Genomic DNA, 24,152 nt, shown 5'->3' with positions numbered 1-24,152 from the left:
GTAGAGATAGGTTATCATACTTTCCAATGTAAGGCCCACTGACTGTGCTTAATTCCTGGGGCTTTCTGTCCTGCCTAGAGTTTCCAGATGTCTCTAGAGCCCCTAAGATCACAACAATGCCACTTTTTATTTATAATAACACATTATTTTAAAGAGTTTGTTCATGATTACTCTGATGCAATATAGTTCTATTTTCCCTTAAGCTACTTTCACAATTTTGTGATAAGCAAAGCTTAATAATACATTTAACAAAGAGAAAGTCAAATCTTCCTTATTTAGCCTTCTTTTAAAAATTATTGTGTTCTGTTTTTCTTTGGTAAAACCTGGATAAGTGGCATTTCCAATTTACATCTGAGAAATTTCATTAATAGAAGAAATCTGATTTTAGTTACAGAGGCAAAATATAGCTAAACCTGCATTTTAGGCTTTACAAGGTGTATGAGTTATCTGTTGCTGTTATAGAAAATTACCACTAATTAATGTTTCAAACAACATAAGCATTATCTTTCAGTTCTTGAGGACAAATTTCCAAAGTAGTTCAAAATGGTCTACTACCAATGTGCAATGTATTGGAAGAGATGTAATATCTTGTGGAGGCTCTAAGGAAATACCTGTTTTTCCTGCATTTTCCAGATTCTAAAGTATGCCTTAGCTCAGAATTCCATTCTATTTTCTAAGCCATTAAAGGACAGTCACGTCTTTTTCACATCACATCACTCAGACACAGGCTTTCTGACTTCTTTCAGATCATTTAAGACCCACTGTGATATGTCAGGTCCATTCTGAATATCCAAGAACATCTCCTTACCTCAAAGTCAGTTGATTGGCAAATTTAATTCCACCTGCTGTCTTTTTGCTCATGTGCCACGTAGTTTAATTTATTTCAAGTTTACAGGAATTAGGAGGTGTACATATTTAGGAAGCCATTATTCTGTCTATAATATTATGTTCCCCAATTTTGGCTAAAGAGTTTTAATGTGAAGTCTTAGGTGGAGCATCTACAGATACATGCAATTTCATTCTTAAAAATAGTTTCAGGTGGGAGAGGCTGCGGAGTCATAGAAGTGGGGCTTCCCACTGGGGTTGGATCCTTCACAGCCATTTTCTGTCCCTTCATACCTCATTGGAGACAGGAACCAAGCAGGGCTGCATTGAAAGCTCAAGTTAAACAAAGTTCAGAAATCTTTTTAAAGTGGTCCCTAAGCACCACATTTAACATATTCCAATGCTATTTTGTAACAAAATATGGTGACAGTTCTACAATAGATGTTTCTCAACTAGGAATTTCTCCAGACTATATTGGAGGAAGCCTTCATTTTATCCACCTTCAGGATGCTAATGAAGACAGGATAAAAGATCATGAAGACACAAATGTCTCCAAAGACAGTTTTATAGAACAAGGTATATGTCTTCCAATTGCAAATATGGACAGAAGAATGAAGACTGTCATACCTCAAACAACAAAGTTTGCAAAAGATTCCAAAGAATATTCTTCAGAATGTATGTTTGCATTAACTTCATAGCTTCTGAAGCAAGTGAAATCAGAGAAATGGAATGCAGTCGGGGGGAGGTTATTCTCTTTCCTATGTCTACCTTACAGTTTTTAAAATATATATATTTTTATTTTTAAAGATATTTAGATTCTATAAATGTTATATTAATATATAGGGATATTCATATGCCCTGCTCCCCATACCTCCCACATATTCCCACATGAACTACATTCCTCAGTATGGTACATTCATTGTAATTGATAAACGAATTTTGGGGCATTGCCACTGTGAGTGGATTATAGTTTAGATTACAGTTTACACTCTCTCCCACAAAATGCTGTGGATTATGGGGAGACATATAATGGCCTATATCTATCATTGCAAAGTCATTCCAAAAATGGCTTTTTACCGCATTTGTTTTTTCCCTCTCCTTGCTCTCAAAGCCTGCAGTGGCCACAGCCTCCATGAAAAAGTTGTGATTTCTTCCATTGCTAGAATCAAAATAAGTCTAAGAAGAATATCAGCAAGTACACTCTCATCTGCAGTTCATTCCACAGTCCTGAGGATTCTGAGATGGCAATGTCCACCCCACCTCCAACTGAGAGGGGGCTCCAATCCCATAGAGCTGGGGAATGGGATTCTCTTGCTTGCAGTTTTAGACTCTATAATTTCTCCTTTGTATGGTAGTTGTTCATCCTTACCTCATTGCCAGCTATCTTGGATGTGTCTAGCGAACTGGAAGGTAGATGTTGCATCTCCATTGAGGTTCAGGACACAGCTGGCAAATGGAAAATGCAAAGATCCAAGTCTCCTGGATATACGCTCACCAAATCCAGCAACAACCATAGGTTCCAATAGAAAGGACAGATGTGCCATGTTTAGGGAAGCCATAACTGAATCCAATTCTGTCACTTTCAGAATCACAAACACCAAAGCAAGGTCCACTGGCAAGCACAAAACTCTTGAGCTATCTGCCCTGACCATAGGACCCAGGTGTCTCCAGAACCCTCAGGAGCCCCACTATTTGCAGTAGTATCTACATTTTCTGTTTATGAGATCCTGCTGAGATGTGCAGAAGCGTTACCTCTGGGATGACCTCCCAACTCATTTTGAAGTTACTTAGCCATATGAATTCACCTGTCTTCACCTGCTCCCCTTTTTATTCAAGTTCTTTTTCCAGTTGCACTGCAAGTGGTGCTTGATAGGAATCCCTCAGTGACAGGGAGGCTAATCCCTGGGAGTCACGTCCTCACTGGAGGAAGGCAATGTATTTACATGCTGAGTTTGACTTAGAGAGGGCCACATGTGAGCAACAAAGAGGCTCTAAGGAGCTAAATATTTGGCACTCTAAAACATTAGGCTAAGTTTGAATTTCAAGAGCAAAGTCTCATGAGTATAGTCACCATTATCAAGGGTCCATTGATGGACCATCATCCTTCACCAGTCACTGCCCCTGTACTTGGAGGATTATTGTTGTTTCATTTGATAATATGACAGAGCTCTCCAGAATGGGAACTCAATATCCTTTTTGTAAGTGTGTGAACATCCACACATGGAGACAATGCCCCATGAATATTTGAACGTATTTATATATCTTATATGTATGTATGCCAGGTGAACTTCCTTCCATTTATCCCCAGTCACTGACACCCCACACCAATTATCCTCCCCTGCCCCAATTAAAACCCTAATATGATCAAAAACTTCTTAAAAAATGAAAGAGCCAAATATTATTAAAAGGAAAATTAAGTAATAATGATAGGTTTAAATATGAGAAAAAACATACATAATTTTAATCTAAAAAATAAAATAAAATAATTGGGATATTCAAAAATAATGAAAAATACATCGAAAATTATTATTTTTTAAATTTTATTTTATTTATTCATTTTTTAAAAAAATATTACATTCACCCTCATATTTTTTAATGTAACTTTAAAAAACAAATTAAAAAAATAATAAAGGAGAAAAACAAAACAAAACAAAAAAATATTACATTAAAAAAATATGAGGTCCTCATTCACCCCCTCTGCCGCCACCCCACCACTCCCCCACAGTAACACTCTCCCCCATCATCATGACACATCCACTACGTCTGGTGAGTACATCTCTGGGCATCGCTGCGCCCCATGGCCAGTGGTCCACACCATAGCCCACATTCTCCCATCTTCCATCCAGTGGGCAATGGGAGGACATACAATGTCTGGCAATTGTCCCTGCAGCACCACTCAGGACATCTCCAAGACCCGAAAATGCCTCCACATCTCATCTCTTCCTCCCATTCCCCACACCCAGCAGCCACCATGGCAACTTTTTCCACACCAATGCCATATTTTCTCGATTATTAACCACAATAGTTCATGAATAGAGTATCACTAAGTCCACTCTAATCTTTACTGTATTCCTCCTTCCTGTGGTGAAAATTATTTTGACATTTTGCCTGTCATCACTGTAACATGTTTTGTCCTGTATATACAGTGACATTTTCTTCCATTTATTCCCCAGTGTCTTACTTTTTTTCATTTTGTATTCATAGAAATTTTAGATCACGGTAAAGTCACACACAGAACACAGGGGACTCCAATACACACACATTCTCCCTCTTGTCCTCTTTCCCATATTAATACCTCTTCATATGTGGAGGCTACATTAGTTACAGCTGATGTAAAAATAGTGAGACATAGCTACTAACCATGATAATTGGTTCACATTATGGTTTACATTTTACACCTCACACATTTATAAATTTTGATGATATTTAAAATGGCCTATTTCCATCATTGCAAGATCATGTAGCACACATCACAGTGACAACTAAATACTGCCTGTTTCTCCTATTTTCTTCCTCCTTCCCCTCCCCTTGGGGTCCACAGAGACTACCAGGCTTCACTCCTTGGATGGCAAGAATCATAGTTATTTGCAACAACTCTGATGTCTTGACACACTAGTTTGTCCTCCCCTATTAGGAACTGCCTATGCTCTTGAGACACTCTCACACCTTTGTTTGAGAACATATTGGTCCTCCCCAGGATGGAAGTCCAACTCCCTACCACTCATTATGTGGGTCTGCACCCTCTGAAATAACACATATTGACAAAATGTTCACTCGCACACTCCCTAGAAGCCTGCCTCAAGGGCACCCTGTCCCAAATGTCACCCAGTGAACACCGTAAACTAGTAAACTTTCCTTGTCATATTGCCATGCTTTCCAAACTTTGTTATTTCAATGACATACCCACTAATCCCCAGTGTTCACCTGGTCCCTCCCCAAACCCACCCAATAATATCACTACAATCCTGTCATAACCCCTCATAGCCTAGCTACACAATTCTAACTTTTCAGAGATTTCAACCATATTGGCAATGGCCCACAACCTTTTTTCTCCCTTCCTGTTTCCTATAAACTTACCTTACATACACTAGCTCTTGGAGGCTGCGCGATTTGATTAATTCATATGAGCCAGGTCATGTAATATTTGTCCTTCAATGTCTGGCTTATTTTACTCAACATAAGGAAGGCTCTTCAGATTCACCAATGTTTTCTCATGTGTTAGTTCTGTTTTCCTTATGGCTGCGTAGTATTCCATTGTATGTATATACCACTTTTTGTTTATTCATTCATCTGTTGATGGGCATTGTGTGTTGATTCTAACTTTTGGTAATAGAGAATAATATGCTATAAACATTTGTGTGCATTTATCTGTTTGTGTCCTTTCTTTCAATTCTTCTGGCAGTAGAATTGCTGGATCATATGACAGTTTCATAGGTACTTTTTTTTCTAATGTTTCTTTTTTTTATTGATTTTGTAATAATATTACATTAAAAATATATATGTGAGGTCCCATTCAACCCCCCCCCCACCTCTCCCTCCCCCCAGCAACACTCGTTCCCATCATCATGACACATCCATTGGATTTGGTAAGTACATCTTTGGGCACCTCTGCACCTCATAGTCAATGGTCCACATCATGGCCCATACTCTCCCCCATTCCATCCAGTGGGCCCTGTGAGGATTTACAATGTCCGGTGATTGCCTCTGAAGCACCATCCAGGGCAGCTCCATGTCCCAAAGATGCCTCCACCTCTCATCTCTTCCTGCCTTTCCCCATACCCATCGTCCACCATGTCCACTTTTCCCAATCCAATGCCACCTCTTCTATGTGGACATCGGATTGGTTGTGTCCATTGCACCTCTATGTCAAGAGGAGGCTCAGTTTCCACATGGATGTTGGATGCAATCCTCCCACTTTCAGGTGTAATCACTCTAGGCTCCATGGTGTGGTGGTTGTCCTTCTTCAACTCCATCTTAGCTGAGTGTGGTAAATCCAATACATCATATTGTAGGTGCTGGAGTCTGTTGAGGCTCAGGACCTGGCTATCACATTGTCAGTCCAGAGATTCAAATCCCCTAAATATATCTTAAACCCCAACATTAACTGCACCTCCAGCACATTAGCATGAAAGTCTTATGAAGGAAGATCCCATCTGAGTCCAGATTCATCACACATAAACACCAGTTCCAAAAAGGGGCCATCTGACCTGGTAGTTAACCCCATCGGCCATGACCATAATTCCCATGGGTCTCTTTTCATAGGTACTTTTTTGAGGAACCACAAAACTGTCCTCCACAAGGCTGGATATTTTACATTCCCTCCAGCAACGGATGAGGGTCCCCATTCCTCCACTTCCTTTTCAATACTTGTAGTCCTATTTTTTAAATAGCCACCAGTCTAATGGGTATAAGATTGTATCTCATGTAGTTTTGATTTGCAATTCCTTTTAGCTAGTAATGTTGAGCATCTTTTTATGTGCATTTTAGTCATTTGTATTTCTTCCTTGGAGAAGTTTCTTTTAACATTGTGCACTTTTTAAATGGGTTGTCTTTTTATTTTCAAGGTGAGGATTTCTTCATACATGCTCCATGTTATGCTCTTATCAGATATATGGTTACCAAAGAATTTCTCCCTTTGGGTAGACTGCCTTTCTTGACAACATCCTTTGCAAAAGTTTTTAATTTTGATGGAAACCCATTTATATTTTTCATTCATTGTTCATGCTTTGGGTGTGAAGTTCATGAAACCATTTCCTATTAAAAGGGCCTGTAGAATCTTCCCTAAATGATCTTCTAAAATCATATGGTTTTGGATTTTATATTTAGATCTTTGATCCATCTTGCATTGATTTTTGTGTAAGGTGTTATCTGGGGATACTCTCTTATTCTTTTGGATACGGATATTTGGTTCTCTAAGCACCAATTGTTGATGAGGCCATTCTATCCCAGCTGAGTGAATTTAGTGGCATTGTTGAATATTAGATGACTGTATATGTGAAGATCTTTATCAGAACTCTCAATTTGGTTCCATTGGTCGGTATGTTTATCCATGATCCAATATCATCCAATACAGTGATCCAATACAGTGTTGACCACTGTAGGTTTATAATATGTTTTAAAGTCAGGTATTGTGATTCCTCTCATCTTTTCTTATTTTTAATGTATCTTTCGCTATTTTTGAGTCTTGCCCTTCTAAATAAAATATATAGTTATCTTTTCCAATTCAGTGAAAAAAAAAAGCTGGGTTGATTTTTATTCGGATTGCATTAAATGGATATATCAGTTTGGATATGAGAGACATTTTAATAATATTTAGTCTTCCTATCCATGGGCATGGAATATTCTTCCATTTGTTTAAGTCTTCTTTGATTTCCTTTATCAGTGTTGTGTAGTTTTCTGTTTATAAGTCATAACTTTAATTAAATTTATTCCTAGATATTTGATTGTTACTATTATTAATGGTACGTTTTTCTTTATTTCCACCTCAGAAGGGTCATTATTGGTGTACAGAAGTGCTACTGATTTTTGCACAGTGATCTTATAACCTGTAACTTTACTGAGCACATTTATAAATTCTTGAAGCTTTGTTATACATTTCTCAGGGCTTTCTATGTGTAGAATCACATCATCTACAAATAGTGAAATTTTTACTTCTTCCTTTCCATTTTTGATGACTTTTATATCTTTTTCTTTCTTAAGATCTTGAGCAAGCACTTCTAACATAATGTTAAATAGAAACAGTGATAATGCACATCCTTATCTTAAAAGGTCTTAGAGGGAAAGCTTTTAGGATTTCACTATTAAATATGACCCTTTTAAATATAAACCCTTTATCATGTTCAGAAAGTTTCCTTCTATTCTTATGTTTTGCAATGTTTTTATCAGGAAAGGACGGTGTATTTTGTTGAATGCTTTTCCTGCATCTATAGAGTTTATCATGTGTTTTTTTCTTTCAATCTGTTTATGTGGTGTGTTACATTGTTTTTCTTATGTTGATCCATCCTTGCATACCAGGGATGAAACTGACTTGATCATGGTGTGTAATTAATTTGCTGTTTTGTTAAATATTATTAGCATGTTTTTTGTTGAGAATTTTAGTATCTAGTTTCATTAGAATGATTGGTAATTTTCCTTTCTTTTGGAGTCTTTGGCTTTGGTATTAGGGTGATGTTGGCATCTTAGAATGCACAAACTGAGAAGAAAGGAGAAATAAATAAAGCTGAGCATATAATGATGGAATTAAAAATTAAGCCCATGAAGACCTGAACGTAAAAATATTAAAAAGAAAATCATTCACAAATGACAAACTAAGGAAAATATTCAAACTATATTTGATATTCTAAAATGTAACAATATAGATGCAAAAAAGTAAAAAAAAAGCCTAATGTAAACTATGAACTATAGTTAATAGAACAATTGGAATATTCCTTATTCACTTGTAACAATGTTACCATAGTAATTAAAATGTCAACAATAGATTGATACAAGGGAATACTGTATTTTTTACTTGATATTTCTTTAAACCTACAACTCACTGAATTAAAAAAATAAAAAGATGTGAATAAGAATAAAACATATTAAAAATTTTAAGCAATCATAGAAAGTGAACAAATGATTCAAAATGCAAAAAATGCAAATAATAATGAATGTGAAAATATCCTTAGCTTCATTATCAATCAACTCAAGTGAAATTAAAATATTCAGGAAATCTGTTTTCTCAATAATCACTTTCACTAAAAAACTACAATTTCCCAGAGGTAGAGAGGATATGAATTTGAAAACTGTAAATTGGCTGTGGAAAGTAACTTGTCCATTTAGGGTCTTATTCTTTTGTTTTTGCGGGGAATGGCTGCATGCAACAGAGACTAAACATTCTTTGTTTGGGGAGCATCTGTTCAGAAGTAGAGTTTAATTCAAAACAAATCCTGAAATCTTTGTGGTTTAATTATTTTTACTCTCATGTTTAACTGGGGTGAATACTATGTGATGCCTAAGGGAGTGTACTCACTTTAGACAGGCGGGGTTTGAACCTTACCTCTGCCTCTTAACTGCCTCTGTGACTTTTAAACTAGTAACATAATTTCTGTAATCCCTTCCTTCTTCATCTGTTATAAATGAAAAATGATACTAATCACATCAAAGTTACAAAATATTAAGTGGGATCATATATATAAAAGGCTTAAAAAGTGCTAACAATAGGATGTGTGCTCATTTTTAGTTAATTATTTTGAAGTTCTTTCTAGATGAAGGGCCTTCACTAATTTAATAAATTTGTTTTCTTCAGATACAGACTCCACTGTATATTTACCAGTCAACTGAACTATTTTCAATCCGTTTAACAAATCTCATCATGGTCTACATACCAAGATCTTGAATAGACATTGCAATTAAAAAGATGGATGATATAATGTTTTAAAATAAGAAAATGCATATTAACATGAGTAAATCAGTAAATTAGATGTGACTCAGGGAAAATGAAAGATGAAGAGAGGGAAACCCTTTGAATTGACTTCATTCTTACAAACTCAGACTACCTGTTTGTAAATGAGTTCCCAAGGCAACATATTCACAATTGGCAGATATCCCATCAATTCAGAGGATAAATATAAAATGCATACTAGGAAATTTATTTGCAAGTTCTTGACTGTAGTTAAAAGGTAAAATTTTAGGTTGTTTATATATTTAGAATGAAAGATTAAAAGCCAGCCATAAGGCTATCCAATGCAATCATGAACCCTGATGTAAACCATGGACATAAGGTAAAAATGTTATAATAATTCATCAATCGTTACAAACGTATCACATTAATGCAAGGTGTTAATAGAACTTGAATATGGGAACTCTTTCTACATAATTTCTTTTAAATCCACAAATTCTATAATTAAAAAAAAGTGTGAAATGACAACATACAAAATGGAAGTAAATATTTGGAAACCATGTAAATTATGAGTTTTATATCCAGATTAGACACAGAATTCTTACAGCTCAGTAACAAAAGACAAACAATACAATTTCAAAATGGATAGTGGGCTCAAATAAATATTTCTCCAAAGAAGATAGACAAATGTCCAATAAGCACAAGTAAAGATGTTCAACATCATTAGCAATTATGGATGAAGAACTCATACTTTTTAGAAAGTTGATGAATCTTGGACCCATTATGCTAAGTGAAGGAAGCCAGGCACAAATGGTTCAAATATTAAAAGAATCTATTTATAAGACATATTCATAGTTGATATTTCCATAGAGTCAAAGTGCAGATGGGTATTTGTTAGAGACTGGTGAGAGGAAGGGATGGGGAGTTAATGCTTTATGGATCTGGGTTCCTTTTAGGATGATGAATATAGTTGGAAACTAGATAGAGGTGGAGGTTGCACCATAATGTGAATGTACTAAATGCCACTGATTTCTGCAGTTTATAATGGTTAATTGATGTTATGTGAATTTTACCTCAATAAAATTGCTTGAAATATAATAGGAATGACGATCCATTTCCCCCCCAAGTAATTGCATGCTTCTATATGGATAATCCTTGAAGACATCAGGAAAAGTGAAATAATGAATGCACAAAAGTGAAATACTGCATGATCCTACTCATGTGAAATACATAGAGGGAACACCCTAATAGAGGGGGAAAATTACATTTTACCAAGACTCTGAGGCAAGGGAGTGCAAAATTATTGCTTAAAATTTTCAGGTTTATATCACTACCTGCAAATTTTTGTTTAAAAGTTTCAGGTTTGCATCACTGGTAGCTACTACTTCACCTCCCAAGATGAACTGGGAAGGAGGTGGCCTACATATTTCCTCAGAGAGGATATCAAAGCCAGGCAAATGCTGCACATAAGGCAGTGGAAATTTGGCCATCAGCAAGGGCAAGAGCAGAGGTAGGGGCTCTGACACATGCTTCTCCTCCCCCTTAACCTGAACCAGAGGAGACCAGAAAACGCAGGTGTCTGAAAGGGGATCTGCTCCCTGAGAAGGGGAATTCTGTTCATCAGGATTTGGAGATTGTTCAATCACCAGAAGCACAATGTTGTCAATGTTGGGCTGGGTAGTTCAGGAAAAACTACCATTCTCTACCAATTTTCTATGAATGAAGTTGTGCATACATCCCCTACAATAGGAAGTATTAGAGAAAGTGATTAATAACACGTGTTTCCTAGTTGAATCACCTGATAGTGATTGTAAATAATCCCTCAGAACCAGAGAGGCTCAATTTCAGGGAGTCATGTCCCACATGGGGGGGAGACAATGCATTTACAAGCTGAGTTTGGCTTAGAGAGTGGCTAGATTTGAGCAACATGCAGTTGCTCATGTGGTAACTCTTAGGCTAGGAAAAGACCTTGAATAAAGGGGGGTGGTGGTGGTGGTAAAGACAAATGTGTTTATATGGCTAAGAGTCTTTAAAAAAAGTCAGGAGGTCATTAGATGGGTTGCACTTACACACAACACAGCAGGATCCCAGAGACAACCAAAGATGATGGAACTCCAGGTACTAGTGCTCCTGAGGGCTATGAGCCACACAGGTTCTTCAGGCATGGCAGGTGGCTCTGGAGTTGAGTGCCTTATCAGTGGATCAAACTTTGCAATTTCTGTTCCTGAGTGAGAAAGAATTGAACTCAGATGTGACCTTTCTACACATACCTCTTCTGTGATTTTTACTGAACCTGTGGTTGGCGTATACTCAGGAGACCTTAATCTCTGGACTGGCCATAAGCCAGCTGGGCTCTGAACCTCATCAGTGTAAGTCATTGGACTTACCCAGGTCAGCTAACAAGAAGGTGAAGATGATTAACCACCACACCAGGGAACCAAGAGTGCCTGCAACTCCAAGCAGGAGAATAACATGAATCAACCATGTGTGACCTAAGCCCCTCTTGATATAGAGGTAGAGTGGACATCACCATCCCTGGTTTCACAGGAATATGGAGTAAATTATGGATTAGAGTGGACTTAACTGATATTCTACTATAGAAATATTGTGACTAGTAATGGAAGAAATGGTAGCATTGATGTGGAGAAAGTGGTCATGGTGGTTGCTGAGGACAGGGAGAAGGTAGAGGAGATGTGATGTGGGGACATTTATGGGACTTGGAGTTGTGCTAAATGATATTTCAGGGACAGATGCTGGACATTATATATCCTGCCATACCCGACTGAAAGTATTAGGGGAGAGGGTAAATATCAGTATAACTATAATCCACACAGTGTAGCAGTGTTCCAAAATGTATTGACCAAATGCAATGAATGTGCCACAATAATGAATGATGTTGTTGATGTGGGAGGAGTGGGGGAGTGGGGTGTGGGGTATATGTGAAACTCATATTTTTTAATGTAATATTTTGGTGATCTACATATCTTCAAAAAATTTTAAAATTAAAAGGTAAAAATAAATAAATTTAAAAATAATAAATAAAGTTTAATGTGAAAAAAAAAAAGCATGATTCCTAATGTGGGCTATTTGGTGGCCAAGAATCTCTAAGGGAAATTTACCATACTAACACTGTGTTTGTAATAGTTGTTGTGGAAAGCACAGACAGAGAATGGATTTCTGTGACTAGAGAAATACTGTATAAAATGTTAGTGCATAAGGGCATAAAAAAGGCTGATATGATTAATTTTGCTGATAAACAAGATATTAAAGCATGTATGACTATAGCAGAAATGTCCCAGTTTTTGAAACTTCTGTTAAACATCATTACTGGCATGTCCAGGCATGCTGAGCTCTTAGAAGTGAGGAATATATTGTTTACAGAGGGAGCAAAGAGTCATATTCATAGGCAGCCCTGGAAGTTTTCAAACAAATCATAAAGTTGATACAATAAAATAATATAATAAATGCAACACATTCCTGCACACGGTTTAAAAAAAAATCTCCTTTAACATGGACCTGAAGCTAGCAATGTCAAGGAGATATCTTTTATCATCAAAAATTGAAAGTTGATCTCATAACACTCTGTTTGATTGAAATTTTACTTCATCATATTTGAGGTCACCTGGTCTCTTGGCAGGTCTGCATTTATGACCTGACTAAAGAAAGAAGATTTCCAGTTCTGAGGATTTGAAATTTGCTAAAACAGCTTTTCAGCCACCACGGAGCAAATGACAATTTCCAGAATTTCCTCCAAAGCATTTTTTCAGAGCCCCCTTTATGTCTTTATTCCTCAGACTGTAGATGAAAGGGTTCAGCATGGGAGTGACCACAGTGTACATCACTGAGGCTGATGCCCCTGAATGTGTGTTGTGTGAAGCAGCAGAACTTAGGTACATCCCTATGCTGGTACAATAAAATAGAGAGACCACTGAGAGGTGAGATGCACAGGTGGAAAATGCTTTATACTTCCCCTGAGCTGATGAGATTCCATGTATGGAGGAAATGATCTTAGAGTAAGAGAAGAGGATCCAAGCAAGGGGACCCCCAGCCAGAACTCCAGCTAGTAAATACATTACTAAGTAATTGAAAAAAGTGTCAGAACAGGCGAGTAGGACCATTTGACGAAGTTCACAGAAAAAGTGTGGGATTTCTACATGTGTACAAAAATATAGCTGTAACACCATTAACCCCTGTAAACAAGAATGCATAACACTCATGACCCAGGACCCCAGAACCATCAGGACACAGATCTGGGGGTTCATGATGACTGTGTAGTAAAGGGGGCGGCAGATGGCCACGAAGCGGTCATAGGCCATCACAGCCAGCAGGAAGTCATCCAACCCTACAAAGAGTATGAAAAAGTACATCTGGGAGACGCAGCCTGTATAGCTTATGACTCTGCTCTGTGCCTGAATGTTCACCAGCATCTTTGGGACAGTGGTGGAGGATAAACAGATGTCACAAAGGGACAGGTGAGAGAGGAAGAAATACATGGGTGTGTGGAGGTGAGAGTCAGTGATGATGACCAGGATTATGAGCAGGTTCCCAAAGATGGTGACCAGGTACATGGACAGGAACAGCCAAAAGAGGAGGGGCTGCACTTCTGGATCCTCTGAAAATCCCAGGAGAAGAAATTCGGAAATTTGCGTTTGATTTCCTGGTCCCATGTGGTTGATGAGACTAAAAAGAAATAAAAAGGAACTTGGGTAGTTTTTACAAATCAAGTAGCACTATCCAAATAGAAATGATACATTGTGTATTTCAGTGAAAAATATAATATCTCTATTATTTATATGGATCTTAGCCCTTTAGTTTATTTATATTGTCATTTCTGATTAGGAATTCAATTCCCCAAACTCAGGTCTTTACTAAGCATTCATGAATACTACATACTTAATGAGAAATTCATTCATTTGTGAAATATATATTGAGTTGTGACTAACAAGCAAGTAGAGTTGTGGCAATGAATCTACAATGCTGTAACTGAAAATCCCAATCTTCTGCTTTTAAAGAGAGAATACATGTAATTAAAATGTAATCATCTTACAAATGAGATGATTATACATGTTTTAAGGAAAAGAAAGCAGGTAAAAAAATAGAAATGTTGGTGATATTTTTCACTTGGTGTTCACAAAAGTCCCATGTATAATGTAAAATTTAAAGAGACATTTACAGAAAGAGAAAGCTGGAGTCATGAAGACATAACAGTTAATTTGTGCCCGGTGGAGGGAACTTCCTGGGAAAAGACCCTAAATGTGACTTGTTTCAGATATTCAGAATGAACAAGGAGGTCAGTGTGGAAGGGAAATGGTTAAGGGTATAGTGAAGAGAGATGATTTCAGAGGAGGTTTAAGAACTAGGCAGTCTTGTTGTTGCTGAAACTTCAAATTCAGTGAGTCCTTTATCTATATGGCAAATCTCTTATACTTCATTAATTTGATTGCAAAGCTATCCCACCTAATAGAACAGAATTAATCCTTTGGGTTATTTTAGAATAGCCTCTGGACTCTGTATTATAGCAAACCCCCATGGGAGTATATGAGCTCAGATAGCCGTACTCTGAGGACTGCTCACACACCATCAAATACTCATATCAAACACACACACATGATGCACACCTTAGCATCATTGTGCTGATTTAACATCATGTTTTTCTCACAGTCAACCACACTGATCACCCAGGAGTAAATACAATCCAAGCTGACATCAGTATTTCTATTCCCCAAATTTTTAGAAATTGTGCTCTGAAATTCCAGCTGACTAGCCCCCTATGCACATTAAACATGGTGCTACCTTTTTTATGATCACTTTCATCACTTTATATAGAGAAACAGAAAACCTTACTAAGTAATAAGAGAGGAAGGAATTAAATGTACTTCAAGTAAAAAAAAAAAGATATAAAGTCAAGCAGAGCATGAGAAACCGATGAAGTAAAATTTCCTTTGTTCTACTGGCTTTCCTAGTGCATTATAGACCCCTGAAGCACAGAAAAAATGAAAAAAAGAACAAAAAGAAATTCACTAAAAAGAAAAAGGCAGTGACATCTTTTTACAATGACAAGACACTTCATAAAACGATCACTTCATGAGTAAAATGATCTATGTGAATAAATAAATATTCCACAATTGGAAACATATATCTATTACAAAAATGTTGGGAATTTTTACATGAAAATTTGATGTCTTTTTAAAATTACATTAAGTGCTAACTTTTGGAATCATATATAACTTATTTTGAATCTTAGATGCACTTTATAATAGTTGATAATAATTGAACTTTAAACTTTCAGCTATATTGTGGGCATTATGGCATCTATCCTCTGAAAATTCTTAACAGACTTAATCAATGTGTATGAAAATAAGCAACCCAGACATTGAAGGACAAATACTACATGACCTCAATGATATGAAATAAACAAGCTGCCCTAGATAGCAAGAGACTGAACGATAGGCTTGCAGGAAATCGGAGGGTGGAGGAAGGATATGAGCCGATGTCTGCAGGGGTGGAATTTAAGACGAGATGGTGGTAAGTATGAACACAAAGAAGAGATAAAAGGGGGGCAAGGGGTTGCCTTTGCTTGGGGCTTTGCGGGTTTGAGGGTGGCTGGGGAGGGACGGGTGGGTAACGTTGCCCAAAAGTGGGGGGAGGGAGGGGTAGCATACGAACCTGGAGAGGGTCAGGTGTTGGTGGAGAGTAAAATGCCGAGAAAATCATATCAAAATATAATAAAGAGGGTTACCTGTTTAGAATGCTCGGAGGGGAGGGTCTGATGCAGGACGGGCTCCTGGGGAATGTCTAAATGCTCATTCTGCCAGAGTGGGTGACACCATGGGGTAGAAACCTAAGTAGTGAGAGTGGGGGTGGACCCACATCCTGGGGAGGACTAATGCCATCCAATAGAGGGAACTGTATCCCTCGAGAGAAAGGGTGGCTCCCAGGGCATTGGGGCAGTTGAGCAAGTTAGGCCCTGAACACTATTCCATCTATCTCTGGAAGTGGCTCCTCAGGAAACGGAGGTTGGCTATCACTGAGGGCACCAAGGTGGAAGGGAAAATGGACGTTAAATGTGTGGAACCAAAGTAAATGGGGGGTAAGAGAGGAGTTTCTTGAGAGTACACAAGGATGGATATAAAACATGTAATATTACACCATAACATATAGGAGATGACAGACTGATAATGTAAACCATAATGTAAAACATAGGATAACTAAAAATGTAAAGAACTGTGTATCCTAAAGTATGCACCATAATGTAAACACAGATGTCACCTTGTTAGAAAGCTAATGTCTCAGACTCTGTACATCACTTTAAGTAAATATGATATGAATAGGGCGTAAGAGTATCACTGTGGAAGGGAAAAGGTTTTTTGGTGGATGTGTGGGAGTGCTGTATATTATATATATACATTGCTGTGGTCTAGGACTCCTGTGAAGAAAAGCTGAATAATTAGGGGGGGGGGGGGGAAAGAAAAAAATAGGATGTGGAATTTTTTCAAGTCAACATTCTTTATCTAAGTTCTTTATCTAACTTTATCCAAGTTCTTTATCTATCCTTTAAACTCATCGCTATATGCCATTCCCTAGTAAGGGACCATGACATTATATTGGGCTTCAAATTTCGGGGAGTTCTGGATCACAGAGTGTTTCAACAATGGCAATGGAGGGATACTGGTATGGGATACCAATGACAGGTGATATATGACTGACAGGGAGCGGTACAGAACATATGTCCAGGGTGCATGGCAATGTTTGGATATACTCATAGTGCCAACAATTAAAAACCACAGTAGGGGGGGTACTGGGTTCCTGGCCAGTGGTCCTCTGTCGTGGTCCCTAGGGGAGCAGCGACAGTCTCCCAGGTACAGTGGTGGGGACCGGGAGGGAGTGAGGGTTCAACAGTGAGCCCCTGATACTAATGACTATACTTGTGAGCTGATAAACCCAAAATAATAACAAGGCCTAGAGCAACTTTGTGCCTGGGAATTTCCTTCTGTCAGCCTTCATGTTACTCAAATGTGGCCAGTCTCGAAGCCAAACTCAGCATGTAAATGCAATGCCTTCCCCCCAGCGTGGGACATGACACCCGGGGATGAGCCTCCCTGGCAACGAGGGACCACTATCAACTACCAACTGATGATGCAACTGGAAAATGACCTTATACGGAAGGTTCAATGCGGATCAGCAGAATATCCATGTCTACATAAAATACCATGACTTTAAAATGCTGTTTGACCTAAAGTAAGGGGGAAATGGAAAGGAGAAATGAGTTTATATGGCTACGAGTTTCTAAAAAAGAGTCTGGAGGCTGACAGAAGGTTTGCCCTCATGCACAACTGAGCAGAGTCAGAGAGACAGATAAAGCAGATACAACCCCCAGATATTGGTTCCTTTGAGGGCTAAAGAGACCCATGGGAGTTATGGTCATGGCTGATGGGGTTAACTACCAGGGCAGATGGCCCCTCTTTGGAAATGGTGTTTATGTGTGATGAATCTGGACTCAGATGGGATCTCCCTTCATAAGACTTTCATGCTGATGTGCTGGAGGTGCAGTTAATGTTGGGGTTTAAGATATATTTAGGGGATTTGAATCTCTGGACTGACAATGTGATAGCCAGATCCTGAGCCTCAACAGACTCCAGCACCTACAATCTGATTTATTGGACTTACCACACTCAGCTAAGATGGAGGTGAAGAAGGACAACCACCACACCATGGAGCCTAGAGTGATTACAACTGAAAATGGGAGGATTGCATCCAGCATCCAGGTGGAATCTGAGCCTCCTCTTGACATAAAGGTGCAATGGACACAACCAATCCAGTGTCCACATAGAAGAGGTGGCATTGGATTGGGAAAAGTGGACATAATGGACAAAGGGTATGGGGAAAGGCAGGAAGAGATGAGAGGTGGAGGCGTCTTCGGGACATGGAGCTGCCCTGGATGGTGCTTCAGAGGTAATCACCGGACATTGTAAATCCTCACAGGGCCTACATGATGGAATAGAGGAGAGTATGGGCCATGATGTGAACTAATGTATATGAGGTGCAGAGGTGCCCAAAGATGTACTTACCAAATCCAATGGATGTGTCATGATGATGGGAACGAGTGTTGTTGGGGGGGGGGGAGGGGGGGTGGGGGGGTGGGGTTGAATGGGACCTCACATATATATTTTTAATGTAATATTATTACAAACTCAATAAAAAATTAAAAAATTTAAAAAAAAAAAAAAAAAAAAAAAAAAAGAAAATCTCAGCATATCTCCACCCTGTTAGTAAAGATTTGCTTATCACTGGTGATGACAGAGGTGCATTCTTCTTCTGACTCTCAAATGTCACATTCTTTTTGCATCTCTCAGAATCTATTCAACATCCTTACTTCAGTTCTATTAGTTCTTTCCCAGCAAGAGCAGACTTGAAAACTGCTCTAGATTATGTAAGGAATAAAGGCTACCATTGGTGGTCCAATGGAAAGTAAAACAGCTTCCAAAAGATGGCAGAAAGTGATGCAAATTCAGAAGTAGGTCTAACCCAAAAAGCCCAAAAGGCATAATGAGGAAAATGGATGTGAAAGACAGGTGGTGATACACATACGAAGTGGGGGGTGGGGGCGGTGGGGTTGATTGGGACCTCGTATTTTTTTCATGTAATTCGTAAATATAAATAATCTTAATTAAAAAAAATACACATAAAAATTGATCTATGAAATTGATGGAAGCAGAAATTTCTAAGTTTGAAAAACAATGGGGTGAACATCATTTGTTATGATGATAGACATTCACACATTCCTCTAAATATGTTTATAAAGACAGAAGAACTAAAGGTAAAGAGCAAAGTTAAGGGGAAAAGCTTGTAGTTCTTTGGTTGAATATTTACTTTAAATATAAGGACATATACCCTAATATCCAAAGGTATAGAGTGCAGAAATAATTTGCAATGGGGGAGGGGTAAGTGACCAATGGACAACTTATATAACTTGCCCTCTAAGAGTAATTGCTGAACTGCAGGGGGGGGGGGGGGGAGGCTGCCACACAGCTTCTCTGTCCCCATACTGGATATCTGTGACCAGAAAACAAGAGCCTCTTAAAAAAATGCAGCCCACAACAGGAGCATTAAGTCCAAGTCAAAAACTCATTTTGGACAGAGCCATAATTGCCCCCAGGTCCCTGAGTGGGCAGGAGCCCCCACTATTTTTACATTTTCCTTTCATGAAATAAAATGTTCACTGACTTGGACCTTGGTCCCGAGGAGTGTTTTGAAATGCCTTGAAGTAAGTTCTCCTGTGAGATTTTTTAATAAATTTGCAACAAAGACCTGATCTTTCTAAAAAATTATTACTGAGTGAAGTTACAGTATATAGATTCCAGCTATTATATAAAAATAATGTTTATGTGACCATCCAATGTGAGAGTGTATGCCTCATGAAATGCTATTCAAAGGAAATATCTACCTGCATTGGATTAGATATTTCTCATCAGTAGATATTATCTTAAATATACCTCAACTTAAATGTCAAAAAAAAAAAAAAAAAAGCAATGCCTCAATTCACTGCACATTCTGCCACTGCAAGTAGCCCATTTCCCTATTCCCACTTAACTGCAAAACTCCTTGGACAGATATTTCAGTTTCCAGGAGCTGCTTTTCCCCTGCCTTCCCATTTTCACATGGGCTTCCTTTCCCATCTCTTAGCTATTTATAATGTGTCCTGCATTACTGACTCACATGGACAAACATTTTTAACAAAACACTTTCATTAATGTAGCAGGCATAGGAACTAGTGCAATGATCACTTAGCTTTGAATCTGGATGGAGGAGATCCCAGATGAGCTCAAATCAAAGCTCTCAAATTCCATCCACCTGACTCTTCCCTGCATGACCTCCTGGGCTCTCTGACTCACCTGGATGGAATCGTTAAGAAGGTCTTTCTGCAGAAGTCCAAATTCCTGCCTGGGTGATTGGTGAAGGAGACTGAGGCTATATCCCCTCACAAGACAACAGGAGAAAGTTGGGCATCAGTGCCCAAACCAGAATTAGGATCCCAAAAGAAACATCCACATGTTGTCCAACCTGAGGGTACACAAGATAATTGAATGCAGCAGAGGATATATTTACAGTGCCTCTGTATCTGCTTATTAGGCATTGTCCCTTTTGTTGATCCAACCTTGAATAATCATTTCCCTGTGGGACATGGATCTAGATTTTTTCTTATTGATTATCTATTTTCCAGGGGATTCATGTTTTATTAATCCTCTTTCAAGAACTCTCCTCTTCCACACTTCTAACCTGGTAACAATTTGCCACAATCACTGACTTAATTTACTCCAGAAGTTAACACTGAGGGACCCATGTGTCCTCAGTCTCTAGATTTTCCAAAGCACTGACATGGGGTGTGGATACAGTACATCCTAGAAGTTACTATCAGAAAATTGCTATTCTCTTCAAGAAAGTAGAGATCTGTGTTTATTTGACATAAAATCATGACTGCTAAAACACATTAATTAATAATGCTATTCCAAATCAAATAGGAATACTATGTTTATAGCACAGGTTAAGACCTGTAATGTAGTTCCTCATCTATAAAATGATTGCAGATTGCAATAAGTAAATTGAGAGATTTTTTGATACTAAATACTTTATAGGGAATGTCTCAATTAATTTCCCCCATTATACTTTAAGGATGCTCAAATAATTTAATTAATAGATCAATTATACGTTATTTTAAAAAAGACTGAAATGAAAACGATATTTATATATTTTAAATTTTTATTATGGAACTATAGATACAACTCAAACATTTTCATTTTATAGTTTACTGGCAAAAATTCATTCACAATATTGCGCTATCATACCCTGACATAAATTACCTAAAGTTTATATCACCTCAAAAAGAATATTTGAAAGTTATTTTGGAGTTTATATTATGTTTTATTGAAATGAATTTAATTTTTTCAATGTTAATGTATATTCAATCATTTCTCATTAAAATCTTCAGGAAATCCAAATATCTCGAATTAAAAGCAGATTTTGTTTTCCTTGACTTGTCTAAAACATGCCAATTTGAATTAGCCTTCAAATTTTCAGGCCAAAAAGATAAGCTAGTAAGAATATAAAGACAGTGAACTTGGCCCAGTGGATAGGGCCTCTGTCTACCACATGGGATGTCTGCGGTTCAAATGCTGGGCCTCCTTGACCTGTGCAGAGCTGGCCCATGCGTGGTGCTGATGCACACAAGGAGTGTCCTGCCAAGCTTGGGTGCCCTTGGCATAGGGGAGCCCCACACACAAGGAGTGTGCCCCGTAAGGAGAGCCACCCAGCACGAAAGAAATTGCAGCCTGCCCAGGAATGGTGCCGCACACATGGAGAGCTGACACAACAAGATAATGCAACAAAAAGAAACACAGATTCCCATGCCACTGACAACAGCAGAAGCGAACAAAGAAGACACAACAAATAGACACAGAGAACAGACAACCGGAGGAGGGGGGAAAGGGGAGAGAAATAAATAAATAAATCTTTAAAAAAAAAATAAAGCCAAGATGAGCGATAAAAACATATCTAAAAATAAAAAGAATATACAGGATATATTTTTAACACATTTATGATAAGTTAATTTACAGGTATGACAAATACCTTCAAATTTAAGATAAAAAAAACAAGCACCCTGAGTAAAAAAAGCACGATGGGCCTAGATAGAATTTAGAAAAAGAGCTATTTCATCAATCACTTTTCATACCAAATATTCAAAAGTATTCAAAAAGCTTTTGTGTCTTCTAATTGCTAAACAGTGTATTTATATACTAGAAGATACAAATCAATTAAGAAAAATTTAAAAATCTCAACCTACGACATTTCCTAAAATTAATGTTGCTGTTAGAAATTTTGTTTTACTTTTCATCTCAAATTTATTTTAAATGTACATACATAACGGTTTTACTTCTTTGAATTGACATGTTTCATGCTATAATTTTCAATCAATGTTGAAAAAATTACTTGATCATTTTAATCACATTTAATGACCTAATGATTGTTGGATTCACAATTTATTCAGTAATATAGAGGGCATGTTGTCCTATACAAGGAACGATCTGATATTTGCTGTGTAATTCTACCCATTACTAATACTTAAACCAAGAATCTGATACACATTCTAATTGGTTATAGTTCGAGTTTCCATGCGATTTGATCAACTAAATATATTAAAACAATATAAAGATTTTTTCAATTCCATTTTTCCTTCCAGCCTTCCTTCCTACTTTTCATCCTTCCACTTTTTCTGTTTGATTTTTTTTTAAGAGAAGTTAAATGATTTGATGGTTAGTTAATAAAATACAGTGAGCCTAAGGGAAAAAGTACAAAATGAGACTTAACACAAAATTGTAACTCATATGGTTACAACTATGGCTATTACTAATTATTGTGTTACTAATTACTTTTCTTTAGAACACAAATTAAAGCCATTAATTTGAATTTGATGTATATATATAATACATACACAACTTTACAGAAAATGCTTTTCCTAATCTTTAAACTTTATAATATTGGAAACTAAATATCTCTGTGGATTTGTATTTTGATGTAGAACAAAAACAGAACATTCAGCTAGAGAAGATTGCCCAATAGTAAATCTCTCCAAGTTAACAATGTCTTCTCCTCATCATACTTACCACAGGATACACAATGTCTTGAGAGAATTCAGAATGAGAAAAATGTCAGTCATAGTTTTAAGACCTTACTTTGAAAATAACTAAGGAGAAAGTATGTTGGAATGTGAGACTTCATCTTTGTTTTAAAATAAGAGGTCTTACTTTTATCTCTTATAGAAAAATTCTTATCAGTTCACTATAAATATATTTAAGCCACTCATTTCTGCAGGTATCAGGTAAAGTCCATCACTTAGTTTAAACACATCTAAGAGAAGAGTTCAGTAGAGATAATCTAATCATGACATCATCCATTCAAGTCCTTCGCACAATGCCTCCCTGGTAAGAGCACAGCGTGCCTGAATATGCCACTGGTGAACTTTAATAGAAGTTAGTTTCAAAAGCTGGGGGATTTTTGCTACAGTCATACATTCTTTAACATCTTGTTTATTAGCAAAAGTCAGCAAAACCAGCCTTTCTTTTGTCCTCATGTACTAACATGTCATACGTTTCTTTTCTAGATACAGAAATCCTTTCTCTACACTGTACACAACAACTATTACAAACTAAGAGTTAGTATAGTATGAGTTCCAGGAAAAATGAAGAAATTCTTGGCCACCAATATCCCACATTATTATACACCTATTATTATAATCCCTTCTCTCTTCTACATCCGACAGGGATGTAGGGAATGTATGCACAAAGTTATTCCTAGAAAATTAGTAAAGGATGGTAATTTTCCCTGCACTATCCAGCTCAATAATGAGAACTTTGTGCTTCTGGTGACTGAACAGTCTCCAAATCCTGGGGAAGAGAATTTCCATTCTTGGGCCCTGACCCTCATCCAGCCAGCAGGGTTGCCTGACTCTCCTGGGTTCAGGCTAAGGGGACAGGCCTGGGCCTCTGTCTTTCCTGTGGCTGCTTCCAGGCTTTCCATTGTTCAAATTCCCTGGAGCCCAGAAGGAGGCCAAAGTCCAGGCTGCCCTGCCTTGTTCAAGGCCCCTTCTTGCTGCCTTGATGCTTCTCTGGCTCAGACATCTCTGCAGAGACCCATGTGGGCCACCTCCTCCCCAAGTTTCTCCCAGGCAGCTTCAGTGGCAGCTACCATTTGGGCTGGGAGCAAATCTAAAACTTTCAAGCAATAGTTTTCCATGCCCCTTGCCTCAGTCACCTGGTAACCTGTAATGTACTATTTTTTCTCTATGAATTTTTTACTCCGCATCTTTCACATGAACAGGATCATACAATATTTCTCTTTTGTATCTGTATTATTTGAGCCACCATGATGTCTTTGAGGTTTTTCCATAGAGGAGAAT

The 24,152-nt window shown here is 37.7% G+C and overlaps 1 protein-coding gene and 1 pseudogene across 1 annotated transcript; both read right to left on the bottom strand.

Moving 5' to 3' along the window:
- Positions 1–12,912: 12,912 nt before the first annotated feature.
- LOC111763031 (olfactory receptor 7A10-like) lies at positions 12,913–13,869 on the bottom strand. Its single transcript, XM_058290368.1, has one exon. It carries the CDS (start codon positions 13,867–13,869, stop codon positions 12,913–12,915), a length of 957 nt encoding a protein of 318 aa, XP_058146351.1.
- Positions 13,870–23,135: 9,266 nt separating this feature from the next.
- LOC101444212 (ADP-ribosylation factor-like protein 5A pseudogene) lies at positions 23,136–23,660 on the bottom strand (annotated as a pseudogene).
- Between the last annotated feature and the right edge of the window lie 492 nt (positions 23,661–24,152).

This window comes from Dasypus novemcinctus, chromosome 30 (genome assembly GCF_030445035.2).
Source record: "Dasypus novemcinctus isolate mDasNov1 chromosome 30, mDasNov1.1.hap2, whole genome shotgun sequence".
Lineage (NCBI taxonomy): Eukaryota > Metazoa > Chordata > Mammalia > Cingulata > Dasypodidae > Dasypus > Dasypus novemcinctus.
Note: the sequence above shows the minus strand (reverse complement) of the source record. Positions and strands in the feature narration are given on the sequence as shown.

Coding starts and splice junctions, on each gene's coding strand:
- LOC111763031 (XM_058290368.1), bottom strand. CDS start 13,869: ATGGGACCAGGAAATCAAACGCAAATTTCCGAATTTCTTCTCCTGGGA.